Source organism: Ptychodera flava, chromosome 6, assembly GCF_041260155.1.
Source record: "Ptychodera flava strain L36383 chromosome 6, AS_Pfla_20210202, whole genome shotgun sequence".
In the NCBI taxonomy this organism is placed as follows: Eukaryota; Metazoa; Hemichordata; class Enteropneusta; family Ptychoderidae; genus Ptychodera; species Ptychodera flava.
The window spans coordinates 14,572,130-14,589,483 of record NC_091933.1 but is presented as its reverse complement, the minus strand read 5'-3'; the positions used below and the strand labels follow the sequence as shown (position 1 = coordinate 14,589,483).

Sequence of the window (17,354 nt, the reverse complement as noted above, 5' to 3'; positions counted from 1 at the left end):
TGTCATATGATCCTCATAAAATCAATGATTACAAACTAAAATCGTAGCATTCTCCAATTATTAGGCTTTCGGAAAATGTACACTTTTAATACATGGGTTATGAGCTCAGTTGTTGGGCAGTGAGAACATCATATCCCAGAACCGTATGTGCGCCCTCTATCAGCTGTTTATTCTTCTGAAAAGCAAAGCTGTATGAGTCTTCTGTCACATTACTAGTAATTGTGTGGGAAATTGAAATGACAAGTATGCATGACAATCAAATCGATAATTGACCAACCTATTCATGTCTTCATTGAATGTCTAAATATGCATGACATTCATTTTTGTGACTGTAATAGATTTTGTCACATGAGCCCCTACTCAATTATCAGATTTATCTAATATAAATATTATTTACTTGATAAAATATTCAATGGAAAACAAAAGAATGACAAACTGTTAATGGGCTGTTGACACATTCGCTAATGCGAGAACCTGGGATTGAGAAGGGCACCTTTATATATATTATTGTTGCCAGAGAGAGTTCAACAGATCTAGATGGTCCGCTTTAGAAAAAGACAGGTTCATTGGACACCTAAGTCATTGTAAGAATGTGTGAAACTGGGATTATCCTTCTTTTCCTTTGAATTTGATTTACTATGCATGCTAAAGAGTCTGGCCAACAAAGTTGTCAATATCACAACATTTGCCAAGATTATTTGCACAATGTAATCATACCCTATATTCAAGCTTTATCACTATTGTATTTCAAATTTGACACACTCCAACTGAACCTTTCCCATTCCACCTCTGAAATTAGATATATTGACGTAGATTGTAGATTTGTTCAGGAGAAGTTTTGATTCTCTAACGGAATTTATATCTTTTTTGGACAGGACATGGTTGGCTTTTCCCTGTACACTTTGCATCTGATAGCTAACAACCTCTTCATGGCATCATTTAAGGGGCGCGATAGCACATACAAAATCTGAAAAGCTTTTTTAAATGTGAGTGTCACATCATAGGATCATGTTGGTACTTGTGAACAGGAACACACTACAGGCACACCATGGTTTAACATATAAATGTTTGTATCTTTAATAAAATATATCTCAATCACAGAGAAGCATTTCGTACATACACTGAAATTCGCAGTTTGAGTATCATACACGCAAGAGAGAGGAAATTTACATAGGGCAAATGAAAGAATGCATGACATGGTAAAGCTCTGAGTGAAGAGGTGAAGCTTGAAGTAAAAATATGAAGAATGTACACTCTCTGAGATTTGACCAAAAATGACAAGCATTTTTTAAATACACTCAGTATATAATTTTGGGAAAGAGACTGTACGTCAAAAGAATGAGAAATACAGTTTGGGGTAAATGAAATGCACATGGATGTCTTTACAATGTAAATAATCTCAGTTATGCATGAAATAAATCTGTCTCAAAATTGACTTCAAAAATATGAGGATTACAGAACTGCATTTTTTATACATAACACTGTTGTTACCAAGTCTGAAGTCACTTTTCAACTCTAGTTTAAAGCACAGCTGCAAAGAAATTTTTGACAATGAAGGTTCAAGACTCAAAGATGACATGAATATTTTGTAAATGGTAGGTACGACAGACCTCATCTCCTGATCACGTGAACAGTAAATCAGTTGATGATACAGTTTAATACATATTTTCCCCTTAAGGTAGGGCCAGATATTTGGACTCTCAAACTTTCACAACATTTTTTTTTGGCCAACTATATGTGGGGACTCATTTTGAAGCTTGTGAAGTAGATAAAGATTTCAGCGGCTTAATTTTGTGAAAAACAGGAATTTTATTTCCCCCAGAGAGATAACACAGGGATGGCAGCCATTTTGAATTTCAAATATTGGTAAATATTGGGTAATTTGTTTCTGTATTATCAAAATTTACATAGTTACCCCTGATGTTTCATTCCTGATTTTGAAAGTGAATAATTGAACTACCTTTATTCAGCACCACTCTTAAGACGACTGGACATAACAAATAAATTTAAATAATGATAATGAATTTTTTGAATTTTTCATCAAATATCTTCCCATCCCGATGTAACTACTGACCATGACAAATTTTTCCCGCACCTTCAGAGGATATAAGTAGTTTATGCTTACATAAAGAACAGGATATTTTGTAGTTACCTTGCTATGTCTACCGAACAATTAAATGCTTGTACAGTTTTGATGTCAGATCCTTTCTTTGGAAAATTGAAACAACAAACATTATAAAAATTATTTCAGAATCGACTGTAAGTCTTGCAGATCATAGAATAAATTGCTTGTCATCTGACTTTGTCACAAATAAAAAGGTACAGCCTCCACTTTCAGGTTATTTGTGTTATTCTCGAAAGACGAAACTTATTTGTTTACCACTTTGACATGTTACCATAGCAAGACACTAATTAAAATACGATTATGTTCTTCACCGTTCATAGCTTCTTGAAGTAACCCAAACCAGTTGGAAGAGGTCTGATAACAGATACTCCTACGCGTTCAGTAAATGGGTAAAAATATATATAGAGAGATCTTTCTGTAACATAACATTTTGAAAGAATTGCACTTACAAACAGACTGCAGCCAACAATATTCATGACAGTGTTGTGCTCTCACTTTGTCTTTGAATGGAACAGGAACACGTATGAACTCATTAGAAACATGTCAAATTTGATCACGGTTCATAAATGTGGCATCAATGTCCATATCATCCATCATTGCAAGATTGTGACATTGCCAGTACATTTGACTCGTAAAGGGATATACCTCATGATAGCAGTACCAGTACCGTCTACAATGTTTGTGAACAAGCTGTCATGGCAACTTGACAACAATTTGACTTTCTCATTATAAAGTATATCTGCTACATCAAAAACAATCTGATGTAAAAAAAACAGGTAACAAAATCAAAAAGGTTCTTTGAAATATTTCCACTGCATATGTAAATGTCCATGCGTACCAACATGTGAAGTCTGAATGTTCTCCTACTCATTGTTACGATATTTCCCTTTTATCTTTATTAAATGATTTAGAAAAGGCTGGCACACAAAGGTGTAAAATAGTACTCATGTCAACATGATATCACATTGAAAGTTTTTGGAGATCTCTGAGGCATAGAAACTCATGATGGTAAATCCAAGGACATTGAATGATGTAAACTGCAGTGAACTCTTTGGATGTTCATTATGGTAAACCTCTAGCAATAGTGATATGAAAGAATTTATTTTGGGAGTACTTGGCAATGTTGGGTTTTCCTATGAACAGTCTGTGTACGTTGTCACCATGTTTCCAACCCTTTGTGTAACTGTGCGACATGTTCTTCCTCCTGCAGTGAATGAATGGAAAGATACGACATGATTCACTAAATGATGTGATAATACTCAATTATCTGATATGATAATTGATTTGTTACAATTATTCAATCAGTTTTCAATGAGATCTTGAAATGTTTTTCTAACAGTATAATTACATTCTATATGATGCACCGTAAACAAGTATACAACAGATTTGCTAAAGACGATTAAGACGTAAATACCAGTTCTATTTTATTAATTTATTCACCATATTTATAAATAGTTTCTGTATCAGCAATAACGATGCAAAGTTACTGATATGTGGGCAATTCTTTAAGGTAGAACACACCTTGGGGACAGATATTCAGCATCATAAACTTTTACAATTTTTTCTGATCTACCACTTGCGGGGGTTCATTCTGAAGTTCTTGTTGAAATAAAACTTTTCACTAGCTTAGTTTTCGAAAATAAAATATTTTATTTTTTCCATAGAGTTAATACGAGGATGGCGGCCATTTTGAATTTCAAATATCAGTAAATCTCGGGTATTTTGTTTCTCTACCGGATTTTTCTGAGAGTACGCCCACTCGAAAAACCGCCCATGGGCGGTTATTTGGGGGGTGGGCCATTATTAAGAATTTTAAATTTCATCTCAACCTTTGTCTACGGCATTTCAACTTGACTCCCCTTGAAAAAAATTACCTACGCAAAGGTCAAAAAGTTTTATATAGCGTACAAAATAAAATAAGTTACACTTCTAAGATAATTACTTCGGCGATATATGTCCGTATCCTCCTATTTACGCAACTAAAATGCAGGTGGAATGATCCAGAAGAACGCAAAGTCAACGTTATAGAGTTTGCCACACAATGCCGACAATGATTGACAGATGAAGCAGGAGCCAGGAATTTTCCATTCTGCACGATGGGGATCATGAAATAAATAAAATGACTATCATAAAAAATAACTCTGTTTCATTATTTTTTTATTTAATGTACATCATTACTTTTCAGGTTTTTTTCGCTTTGATACAAAAATCTGATGATTTTTTTCGCGTAAATTTGTTGCATTCACAAACGTAACAGTAGTAGTAATCCCTAGTAGAAATGGTACGATCCACAATTGTTTACGATTATTGACCTCTTTGCGTGCAACGAATGTGAAACACTGTATCTATTTTCACACGTTCGACTACTTTGATTAACTTGTCACACTTACAAACTAGGTCAACCTCAGAACACGTGCACACGTCAAAATCTGATCGATGATTTTCTTCGCTTAAATTTGAATGCGTTCGACAAACCATGGAGGTAGTAGAGAAGGAGTCACAACTGAGATAATTACGTTTATTACTATTGTGCACCATTGTTTAACACCCCTTTCCCGCCATCTGCGTTGCCGACGGTACCTTCGCAACCGAACCGAGTGAAATTAACCTGGGTTTGCTCATGCGACTCAGTTTCTCCACAGTGTCATAACGCATGCGCAAAGACTGTATTTGCGTAGCTTGGGTCAAGTGCGTCATGATAGTGTAAGAACCTGGTAAGAACCGACACGTTCCGTCCACGAAAAGTGAAGTTACAAGGAATTTAAGTTTTTCATTCTCAAAATCTTGGTAATTTTAACGTCGTTTTTTATATACTTTACATTCGATCGCAGGAACCTTTCCTTGTTAGAATGAAAGTTCTGATCACGAACTTTTCAATCATGTACTGAGCACAGGCGTACGGAATGTTTCCTAGATCGTCGTCGGATGGGAAATGACTGACACTGTACTGTGAGGCCGAAGGCCGAACCTCGTACTGTATAAGTATTTCCTCGTACTGTATAAGTATTCTTATACAGTACGAGGTTCGGCCTTCGGCCTCACAGTACAGTGTCAGTCATTTCCCATCCGACGACGATCTAGGAAACATTCCGTACGCCTGTGGTACTGAGTATGGTGCAGCGGACTGCAGCACTGCCGTGAGCGTGGGTTAAACTTGTAGCGTTTCCCGGGTGTTTAATGACGCGTCGCGACGCCAGCGACGCCATAGGCGACGCTGCGACGCTTTGTTTCAATGCATCGTACGTGTTGTTTTTATATCGCGACCATTCATTAAAGTCATGGACGTAGCAGTTAAAAGCTATGCTTTCTTATTTAACCTTAAATATCATTAATGCCAGTACAACATGATAAAACACGGCAAGAACCAAGAACTGGATTGGCGTGTTAACGGCGTGTTAACAATGCTGCTGTACGATGTATGGCATTTTTTTTTGTAATCGCACGCTATCATCAACTCAGTCTCCGCGCCTTTGCAGATACAAAAGCTCCCTTCCTCAATTATCTGTTCCTCGACCTCTTTAACATCGTGTACATCAAAATCAGTGGAACGACTCGAACTTCCCGACGCGACGCTTGGACACGTGACGCCATGTTTGAAGATCTGTCAACTGCCGAGGGACGGCCGAAACACCCGAACTACCCCGAACGAACTTAATCTTGATAACTCCTTGATTTTTAGATAATAATTGGCGGTAAAATTTTTACCGAATTACGGCCCTGGGCCGTTATTTAGCTACAGGTGTGAAGCAGACAATGTAGCCATTTTCTGTTAACGGCCCTGGGCGTACTCTCAGAAAAATCCGTAGTACCTAAATTTGCATGGTAACCATGGCTTTTATTCTTGATTTTGAAAGAGAATGGTTGAAATATTCCCAACAAAAAGTTTCAGCAAAGTTTAGACTCACTTTCGTGGTGCATACTACCTTAATCATGTTTTCAAATATGCTAAACTCTTATTGGCCAAATCTCTCTGATCTTCTTTTAATACTTACAGACAAACCTCATTGAGAAGTAAACCATTGATGGGTATTCATATTCAATTAAAATTTTTCTAGGGAACACTGCAATCCCACCTTCTTCTTTCTCTCTCTTTATCCCAAACAGCCCAGAGTAAGTCATTTTATACCCGTAAAGAAAGTGATAAGGGTAGGATGAGCTCTCATGCGAATAGAGTTTGACATTTTCACAAGTATATGAAACTAGTTGAGAGGATTTTGAAATTTCCCCCTCACAAGCAACAGTTAAGGCTGTGATGTTACAATAATTCTATCACACTGTCTTTTACAACAGTAGTCAATCTTAAAGACATGAATACTTGGCTTACCTGATGTGTGAGTATTCATCTGTTTGTGAACTGTCTTGTGTGTCTGTAGAATCAAAATGAGTCACAATCATTAAATTAGATATGGCATTTTTTCATTAGCTCAGAAAATCAATTACATATGGAACTGGGAACACCTTGTTTTTCTCAAAAACCAGAACGATGCAAAATATGTAAAGGTAGCTAATAATCATTCAAAATGATAAATTGGTGCAGAAACTGTCATGGATGCATAACAGAAGTAATATAATAATAAGTGATATCTTGTTTTGATATTTCAAGTTCTAGAAATTCTGTCAGTCTCTATCAGCAACTAGCGATAAAACCCTAAAAAATTTCAAAAGCATACACACGGACATTTCTCACATTTGACTGTGCCATAGCTATGATCAGAGTTATTAAAACGCCTTGCCTGTCTGTTAGGTTTATATGTCACCATCAGGTCAAGTTGGATAAAACCAGTGAGGCATAAAACATACCATATGTTACATTTTCAAAAAAGATTGAATATTTGAAGGCTTACGAATTCCTATATAGTGTAAATATGACTTTTACTGACCACACCTGCTGTAACATGCCCTGCCGATTAGAAGAAATTACATTTGAATTTGGCTCAATACCACTTTGTACTGACTCAGTACATGAGAAATGATACTGTCTGGCAGGAATAGTCAACTAAAGCTTTGTGTATTTTAACAGAGTCAAATATTTGAAAGTTTCGTTCATTTATATTTAACTTTCTTTGATATTAGTGTGTAATACATTTGATTAAAGCATGTATAGCCATGTATTGCTGTGTTTGTTATTGACCATATTGTATCCATTTTTTGTTGTCATTAGGGAACCATATGGATGTTTTATGTTACTATTTTCTGCACGGTCAACTGAATCTTGTGAGCTGCTATCAAATGCAAAATTACAAACAGGTCATGAATCTATCATATAAATAAATTTATGATTTGTGTGACAGGTTTGAAGAAAAGAAATTATTATGAGTACCTGTGTATGTGTATTTTGATGGTGTTGTTTAACAGTGGGTCCTCCAAAATTGAAATGAAATCCATTGCCTCCGCCACCGTGACTCCCAAAGAAATCTCCAAACATATCAAAACCAAAGTCGTCATCGTCACCGTCATCACCCCAGAAATCCTGGTCGAACTTAAAATGACTGCCGCCAAAGTTGAACCCAAAAGTGTTGCCTCCTTTTCGCCTATGACCACTGTCGTGTCCATGGAATGCATTGAAACTGTCATCAAAGTTCTTGAAAAAGTCGTGAAAGTTGAAGTCGAACCCTCCGCCGCCACCAGCACCACCTCTGTTAGCCTGGTCCTCAAATGCTGATGGGCCTAGCTGGTCATACTGTCTGCGTTTGTTGGGATCTGAGAGTACTTCATATGCTGTGAAGAAAGAAGAGTTTGACCAAGTGTTCAAATCTCTGCACAAGTTTACTTCCTTTTACCCTATTATGTCTGCCATACTTTATGAATATAGCAGTGCCTTAAAAGTTGTTATTATTGCTACATATGGATTTTTCTTACCAAAGATTGAGTCATTTATTGCTATACTAGTATTAATAATGCCTTGTGTTATTGATATCCAGATATAACAAAAAGCATTCTATTTCAAAAATCCAGGTTTACATGGATCATATGTATACACATGAGGGAAAATGGTACCTTGAACACAGTGTAAATTACCTGTACCAATACTAGTCGGGCTTTAACAGTCCTGGGAACTGATAAAGCAAAGCTGTGCTGGGCTCAGGGCAATATGATATCTCTCACTTCATACAAGCAAATCTTGTACAGGTATAGCCAAGAAAAAATTCCCATAGCTCAAACAGAACACATATGGTACCATATGGTATCCTAAATCTACCATGCTTTTGAAGGCAAAGTTTACAGTTGAATTTCAGAAGTAAATTAATGCTTTACCTTTTGCGATTTCAACAAATTTCTTTTCTGCATCAGGGTCCTTGTTTTTGTCAGGGTGGTATTTTACCGCTAATTTCCTGAAAGCCTTCTTGATTTGCCTATCTGATGAATCTCTTGGAACACCAAGTATGTCATAGTAGTCCTTGGATTTGGAATACACCACTTGACACCACAGTAGAATGCAGGTACAAAAAATCAACAGCTGTTGATACTGCATTTTTGACATGAAAACAATCCTGAAAAGAACAAAGGAAAGAACATTTATGAGTAAATTGTAGTTCTCAAAGATTTGAAAAAATGCATGACACAAAGTTTGCTCTTGTGCACAGAATAAGTATTTACACTTTGCTTGGTGAGCGCTTACAACAAGGATCCAAATTTGCTGAACTTGAAAATATTAAAAAATAAATTTGAGAAACTTCACTATTTCATTAGTTGGTTAGCAGCTAGATAGTTCATAACATCTCCATTACCACCAAACTAATTGTATCTTATTTGTTTGCTAACAGCTAATGAAACCCTAATCATCATCTACTAACTGATTCAAATACGAAACTTGACCTGAAGATATCTCACAACGTTGAAATTTTCCCAATCTCCAGGGGTTTTGGAGTTTTCACCACACAAAACAGCATTGTCTTGGAAGTAGTAAATGGAACTGCCTTGAAACATAGACCCTTGAGAAAAACATTTCTCGAGGGTCTATGTTTGAAAACATGATGTACAATTGCAATGAAAAACATTACTTGCCAATCACTTTTATTTGACACTATATGCACGATTTCCACAACCTCAGTAAATAAATACGCAAATTAATACATGAAAGCAATAACCTTGTTTCATATTAATATCCACAGTTACTAGTAACAGCAGCCTTTACTTTTATTTTGTTCTGCAAACAGCAGTCTCAATTAGTGTGATGTACATGTACATACATGGTGGTATGCCAGCAGATACTAATAATGGCCAATTCAGAACATAGTAGACCATAATTGTTGGACTACAGCCTTAAGCTACCCTGGATATTTTTACCGTGGAGGTTGCACACTGCGTGCTACCTCTACGTTCGTACACAAAATAATATCATATTCAGAAGTTTAGTTCAAGATCAGCCTAGGTGATTTATTCTTCTACTTCTTGACTCTATCACTAGTAATCAGTGCCATGTGATTTGTCATGGTAGGTATGAATTTCACCGGAGTAAAATGATAAGTAATGATAACTTCTGGTTTTAAATAATTTCAGGAGAAGAAAACGTGTAGTAAACGTGTATTACACGTTTTCTTCTAAATGCGTTGCATAAGACAGTATTGGCGCAAGGAGTCAGAGAAATGTAACCTTCGTTGGTTATGTATCTTGTAGGTAACAGGACGATGTCATAACCCACTCTTCTACCTTTTGATTTTTTCCCTTTTCTTTTCTTGGTACGGAGACTCCTTGTCGCCAATAAACTATGGCTCTGATCATCTGAGACTGTGAGAAGAGCTGAGTCTTGGTACGGTCTATTTGACAGCTAGCAGCTGGCAGACTACCTACACACGTAATACAGTTACAGCACAGCTACAGTCGAACAGAAAATGTCGACGCTTTTCGACTATAGCACATCCCTCTACTAGAAATAGAAAGGATCATTTAAAACGCGCTATATCTTATTTGCAATAAAGATATGCGTACGGAGGGATCGAAGGACTTTGATGTGATTTTACGGTACAGCGGGTAGAAAAGCAGACGAATTAGTATGGAAATTGGAATTTGGAACTTTCGATAAACTTCGTACGCGTACTGTGTAACAGGACGATGTCATAACCCACTTAATGTGATTTTGTGCGCACACCCAAGGCTGTCGCTCGACAATGTACGTTCTACAGTATAGCGACTAACTGTGTTATAAATTCGAAATATAAAGAAAGTTTCACGACGAAATTTTTGTGCGAAAACCAGGTGAATGTTACTTACCTGATTCGAGGTGGTGCAACTGTGTACTTTCTGCGCTACTTTGCGGTCAGAACGTTCACAACCCGGAACTTCCGTTCATATTACTCCTTGGCCACGACTCACGCTATGATTGGGTAACACAGAACCACGTGACTTCAGTAATGTCCACTTTACTGCGCTCTCACAAAATCACGGAAAGTCTCGCACTGCCTGACCAGTAAACAAATATGGCTGACGATAGACTTCCTCTGCTTCTGCAAGATGAAGAATCTTCAGCTAGCGGTAATAATGTACCTTGATATTTACTTCTTTATTTGAAACTACTCTATCCAACTTTCGATAAATGCGATCAGATTGATAGCAACAAAAGGTGCATGCAACTCGCAAAGAAAATTACAGTATCATGTTATTACGGCATACATTACATCATGTTCTGCAGTGCCTAAATATATGTACAGAGTTACGTCAGTGCTTGTCGCAATGTAAGTGTATGCTGTTGTGTTATCGTCACTTTATACGAGCGGTGATGAACCCACGTGCACGTCTTGATATCGCGGGCTATCCTACTTCAGGTCTATGTGCTCTTTCTTGAAACATTTTGACTGGTCGACATTGTGTTGCTCAAAGCATGGAGGTAGTAACTCCATGCTCAAAGTGTGCAGTCAGTAGTTTGACAACTGCAGCTGTTGTCCCAGACTTTTGCACAAAAATCGGGATTGAACATTGAGCAGTCTTGTTTGACCGATATAAATATAATTTATCGAAAGTCTGTAGGGAGATGTGTGTTGGATCAGTTCAATCCTATCTCCATGGTTCAACTTCAATGTATAAACAAATTAATAATACCGGTATTGCAGTCCCCCATCTATGTATGAACTAGCCAGCCAGGGACAGGAGTCAGGAGTAGGTAGAGTAAAAGTGATACAAGAAGATGCATTTTGACAACCAACAGATATGATTCAAAAATGCATACAACTAAAACATCTGCTAAAATTTTCAAAGAAAGAAAATATATCTATGCTAGGCTACATACAAACAACCAGTATGCATGATGCACAGTAACACATTTGAAAAACACAGCCAGAGAAGTGTATGTTAAGCCTGATGCTTTAATAAAAAACCATGAAGAATGCAAGTAACATGATATTTTAGATGATCATGTTTGATATTCTAAGGGTGTTGCAGTGATTCAACTAAGGGAAAGTACAAGTAAAGTTGCCTGATACAAAAATCACTTTCCCTATCAGTGCCTGGCATTCACAACATTGTACAGATGTATTGTCCTGATGTATCATTTGGAAGGTGTGTGATTCATGGAACAGACAAAATGCCATATGCAGAGGTAAACTTCATTGCATTTACCACAAGGAATAATCAACTACACTACAAAGGTCTAGAATCACCGATGCCCCCTTCCTCCTTGACAGTTGAAGTCACCATGAACCTGATATACTGACTCATTGACTTGGATGATGTTGATTGTATGCACAACCATCGAACCAGCCTGCACAACCTTTTGGATTTCATTAACTGTTTTCTGGGGAAGAGCAAAAATGCAGTGGGTATACTCATCACACTTGTAATAATGTCAGGGTCTGTGACACATTAATTCTTATGTGTGTTACATCTATAATAATGTCAAGGTCTATGACACATTAATTCTGATAAGTGTATTACTCTTATAATAATGCCAAGGTCTCAGCTGTGACACATTATTTTAAATAAATGTATTTTTGAAAAAATGAAGAGATTACCATAATGTCAGAGGCCTATTAAACACATTCCACAATAATAAATATACAAACTTTAACAAAGGAGATATTGTTCAGTAAATAATCATGCACAGCAGAGATGTGAATTGGTTTGCTAGGAAAGTGATATTTTACTTTAATCAAGTAACAAACTTTTATTTGATAGGGCTTTTGTGAATCGATCCATGGATACTCTATAATCGTGAAATTATAGATTTTGACGATAATTTTTATTTTTTTATTTTTTATTTTATTTTATTTTATTTTATTTAATACAGATCAACGGGCAAACCCACTAACAGTTCTGCAAAACCAAAAAAAACAACATCACAAGAACATATACGAGACAATCACCAAAAAAACACGTTACAGGAGATAAAATAAAATACGCAAATCAAAAAGCCATACTATTAAAATGACTGGATAAAAAAATTTAAAACTGTGCAGCATAGGAAAAATATCTACATTACATTTGGAAGAGATATCGTTAAAAACAGACATGCATCTGGACACTGTCGAGTTAACAGAACACAAATCTGGTTTCAAAAGGGGTTTCTTGCGTAAATTTCTACTGGGGGCATAAAAACAGATTTGATTTAAAATATTGGGTGATTCATAATGTGAGTGGATTATTTTAGATCAAAAGCACATATCAAGGATAAGTCTTCTATTGTACAACTCTGAGATGTTCAAAATTCTACAATAAATTGGGTAGCTGGATTTGCTGCAGTGAACATCGAGTTTGCGACAAATGTACTCAACAAACTTAATTTGCACTCGCTTAATTTTGTCTGACAGGCCCTGCTGGTGGGGTTACCACACAACAGAGCCATACTCTAGAATAGATCTAACATAAACAAAATACAGAGAAATAATTGCTGATATATCACTGAATGGCAGGCAAAAACACTTCATAAATTCAAGAGATTTGAAGGCTCTGGAAACAATGTTATTGATGTGAAAAGAATAATTAAGATTTGAAGTAAGGCAAATGCCCTGGTCCTTGATAACAGACATCCGTTGAAGAGGAGTACCATTGATGGAGTAATCAAAAGAGGAAATGACCCTTTTGATAAGTGTAAAACTGATAAATTTACATTTACTAATATTTGGTGCCAGCTTCCAGTTGTTACACCATTGAGCAAATTTGTCAAGATCTTGCTGTAACATGACACAGTCAGCGAGGGATGTGATGGTGTGATAGATCATCGCATTGTCAGCATACAAGCTGAGCTTTGCAGAAATGTCTAACAGTGAAATATCATTAATATCTGCTTTTCACCACAATTAGCACGCAAATTTATCCAACTCTTCAATTGAGTGATAGGTTAGCATCGTGATACACTGTAGCAGAATAAGCTATTATTCTCTCGGCACAAAGTTAAACACAGTCAAATCTTCCATGGTCATGTGCAGTTAACACTGATTGTAATATGTTTCCTATTTCATGCTAATATGGAAACAAACTGTGTATTAATTCATATTAAGTCACAGGTATTGTTGAAGAGACGCTGTTACTAGCTACCAATGCAAAAGCAATTACCAGTCTGAGTAATAATAAACTTCAACTGAAAAAAAATTTTCAGTCTAGAAGTCATTCATGTGAACTGCTAGAATTAAAAAAATTATAAAAATGGAAATTTAAAAAGGGCTACCTGAACCAGGTTATTACGACTCACTACAAATGCCCAACATTTTCTTCTTTACAGACAGTGATAATGAAGAAGTAGAAATGCATGTTGATCCTGAACCACCTCCAGCGGACAAACCATCAGATACCAACTATGACCCAGCCTTGCCAACTGCCCACTCAGTAAGTACTGTAGTTACAGTAGGTGAGGTGCTCCACCTCCCACATCACACTGGGTGATACCCTGTGCTAATGTCCTTGTGTATCCTTTGTGGTATTTTCCTTGATAACCTCATTACATGAACTGAATTGTAGGGATTTACATCTTTCTCTGACATATTTAGTGTCCAATACTAAAGTCGTTAAAGTCATGTCGACTTTGGCCAAGAATCTGCAGCATTTTATAAAGTTGTTTCTACTATAATACATCAACAAACAATTGTTAGGAGACTAACATCCGCAATTAAACATCTATCATTTAAATTTTATTATCACTAAGCCATTCGTGGTACTGTTCCCAACTATCATCCTGAAGCACAAAAATTTAAAGAGACAGCAACAGGACACTGATTCTTTTGTACTGTTTCACTGCAGGCATTAGATTTAAAATTCCAGAAATACTACTCAATCCCTCAATAACAACAGGTTGTTTTCATATGTGAACCCCACAGTACCTAGGAACTGATTTAGAAGAATACAGTGGCCGTACAGTTCTAGATGATGATAGCTACATGAATTTACCCTTGCTAACGTTACCCAACGTTGTCCTGATACCAGGTCAGACATTACCGCTACATCTCTTTCAACCGAGATTGGTTGCTATGATGAAACATGTGTTACAGAGTAACAGGACATTTGGTTTGGTTACTTGGAGGTAAGAAACAACCAACGTGTCTGTAATCTGCCACGTCTTGTGTGATATATGCAGTAGTTGGGAACATAGTCATAGTAACAGTGACTGACATGTCAATTTCTGATGTCAAAACAGATGTAAGAAGTTTGCATCGAGTTTAGCTTTCATCACAGTCGTTTGGGGAGCTATTCAGCGCTGGGACTATTCGCCCCATAGACGAGTAGCAAGAAATACCCCAAGTCTGGAAACAGAAGGCTATAAAAACCACGCCATGTCACATTCCGTGTCCGATTTCACTGTGAAAATTAGCAAGTTCACCTATCATGCAACCGTCGATCGTTCCCTACCATTCCTAAAATTCATACCTGATACTTTATCTGATTCAAAAACGCTCGTTTCGTGTGATTTTCGGCCGAATTCGACGGACACCTCGCCAAAACCTAGGGGTGAGCAACATTCCGGTTCACCTCGCGCTGAATGCTGGGTAGGCGGGACCGACGCCAATAAAGTAGCGGTGCCTTGATTGGCTACCTTTTGGGCCTGCGTAGTGGGCTTCATTGAGTGACCTCCTTTGCCAGGCCTTGTGCTTCGTCCCGGGGATGCGCTATATTATTGACAATAAGGGTCTTTCTGCAAAAAAATCGCTACGATATAAAACAGGTAAGTACATTTTTTATTTGCACTTTCTATCATACATTGCCGTGGGATAATGTTTACTTTTATTTTAATACGTATATACATCATACAGCCAAGTTCAAACGTTGATTACCGTTTCCCTGGCGACACGACATGTGCGGAAGTCAGGCACTTAGCAGTGATATTGACAGATCTCACTCGAAATTTGCAGTCTTATCCTTCCGAACGATTTTATCATAGGTTACCAGCACCACCACAGTCTATTGTTCTATATTGTAAGAATGTAAACACTGAATACGTGCAGCGGAAATTGAATTTCGAATTCAAAATGCGATCAAAAACCCCGGTATTGTAACTGTACCACCGTATGTTGTGGACGAGGCAGTCGCAGAGAGCACATACCACTAAAGCTATTGATATAAATACCCTCATAACGTCAAGTGTTGATTATATAGCCGCGTTAATTATTACCACGTCCTTAATTATTAACTCACTAGTATGATAATCTTGGTCATTGTACTTGACCCCAGCATATGCACAACGTGATAACACAAGCATAATCTTAGAATTCAACTTGTTGAAAGTATCAAGCGTATCAGTTTCTAACTCCACGTTGAAAGCCATGAATTCAGAGCAGGAAAGAGCCCTAGAATTGGCCATGTGTGGTCATAGCTTTTTCCTGAGTGGTAGAGCGGGCACAGGGAAGACCCATACTGTGAGAGAAATAGTGAGATCTTTGAAGAGTGCTGGCAAAAAAGTAAGTGTAACGGGAACAACAGGACTCAGCAGTACGCATTATGAAGATGGTACAACAATCCACAGTTGGAGTGGCATGGGTGATGGACGCCATGGTAGACAGACCCTAGTGCAGTTTATTCAAGCAGATGAGAGGTACGCAAAATGTAGAGAAGAATTAGTGATTCTGATTGTCTCATCATTGATGAAATTTCCATGATGAGCAAAAACTTTTTGAAGATCTTGAATATGTGTGTAGAAAAGTAAGAGGCAATCAGTATTTGTTTGGTGGATTGCAAGTTATAATGGTGGGAGATTTCCGTCAGCTGCCACCTGTGCCAGATGTATTGACTGGTGACCATGGCCATTTCTGCTTTGAGAGTGAAAAATGGAAGTTGTGTATGGATCACACTGTCTTGCTTCAAAGTGTAGTTCGCCAAAAAGATGTGGCTCTGGCAAAAGCAGTTCAAGATTTAACAAATGGTGATTTGACTGAGTCAACACTGCAGCTTTACAATTTAAAACGACCACTGACTGATGTGCCAGAGAGGAAAATAGTACATTTATTTGGAACAAATTTTGAAGTCGATTGTTTCAATGCCAGAAAGCTACTGGAGATGGATGGGGACCCCTGCAAGTACAAAGCTGAAGACAAAGGTGACAAACATATCCTTGGTCAATTTCCTGTCAAAGATGTCTTATATTTGAAAGTTGGGGCACTGGTAATGCTGACAAGGAATATTTCATCACAGTTGATAAATGGTTTAATCGGGGATGTTGTCAAACTTGGTGAATCTACATGTACTGTCAACTTTCAAAAATTAAATAGAACACACACGTTTGAAAAGCTCAGTTTCACAAAATATGATCCTGCAAGCAATCTGTTACTCGCTGAACGCAAACAACTTCCACTCCGGCTCGCTTTCGCCATGACTGTACATAAATCTCAGGGAATGTCTCTTGAATATGTCAATATTCACTGTAATAAAATGTACCATCCAGGTCAACTTGCCGTTGCTGTAGGAAGAGCAACCTCTATTGATGGTACCTGTGTAACTGACTTTAGTAGGAAAATTTGTGTTCCTTCAGTATCAAAAGTGCATCCTTTTATGATGTACCTGGTAGCATCAACTGCAGAGATGACTTCTCTTGCTGTAAAAGGCAGGCTATATGTGCAGACCAATTGTCTCAAGACACAACTGAAACAACAAGTCAATGCGAACACATCCCTGAGACAGAATTTGACATATTACAAGAAGGAAGTGAAGAGTTTGATTTGGCTGAACTTATGGCTATAGATGAATTGATATTACCATCTGTATTATCTTCCCAAGCTTTGACTGTGCTGTCTTTGCTTAAATTTGAAAATCCGGTCACAAAGGAACAACAGGAAGAAAATGAAATTATAGAAAAACTTGAACGGAGTGAAACACA

The 17,354-nt window shown here is 37.3% G+C and overlaps 2 protein-coding genes across 3 annotated transcripts in view; one reads left to right on the top strand and one right to left on the bottom strand.

Moving 5' to 3' along the window:
• Positions 1–1,052: 1,052 nt before the first annotated feature.
• On the bottom strand, positions 1,053–10,474 carry LOC139134931 (dnaJ homolog subfamily B member 9-like). The gene is made up of 5 exons (XM_070702031.1): positions 10,337–10,474; positions 8,381–8,616; positions 7,446–7,843; positions 6,450–6,492; positions 1,053–3,329 (listed from the first exon to the last, which is right to left on the bottom strand). Exons 2-5 carry the CDS (start codon positions 8,604–8,606, stop codon positions 3,259–3,261), a joined length of 738 nt encoding a protein of 245 aa, XP_070558132.1. The 5' UTR covers positions 8,607–8,616; positions 10,337–10,474; the 3' UTR covers positions 1,053–3,258.
• The window catches only part of LOC139134930 (protein cereblon-like), a 26,936-nt gene continuing 20,051 nt past the window's right edge, over positions 10,470–17,354 (top strand). The window contains exons 1-3 of one of the 2 annotated variants that reach the window (XM_070702029.1): positions 10,470–10,597; positions 13,776–13,879; positions 14,368–14,570. In XM_070702029.1, coding sequence (XP_070558130.1) covers positions 10,543–10,597; positions 13,776–13,879; positions 14,368–14,570 — 362 coding nt within the window. In that variant the 5' untranslated portion in view covers positions 10,470–10,542. Of the gene's footprint in view, positions 10,598–11,283; positions 11,874–13,775; positions 13,880–14,367; positions 14,571–17,354 lie in introns of those variants that run through there. The other variant, XM_070702030.1, reaches the window with a different exon arrangement.

Excerpts from the sequence above, each read along its gene's own strand:
- LOC139134931 (XM_070702031.1), bottom strand. The coding sequence starts at position 8,606 with ATGTCAAAAATGCAGTATCAACAGCTGTTGATTTTTTGTACCTGCATT. Across the intron at positions 7,844-8,380 it reads ATTTGTTGAAATCGCAAAAG|CATATGAAGTACTCTCAGAT; the intron begins GTAAAGCATTAA and ends CTTTCTTCACAG. Across the intron at positions 3,330-6,449 it reads GATGAATACTCACACATCAG|GAGGAAGAACATGTCGCACA; the intron begins GTAAGCCAAGTA and ends CATTCACTGCAG.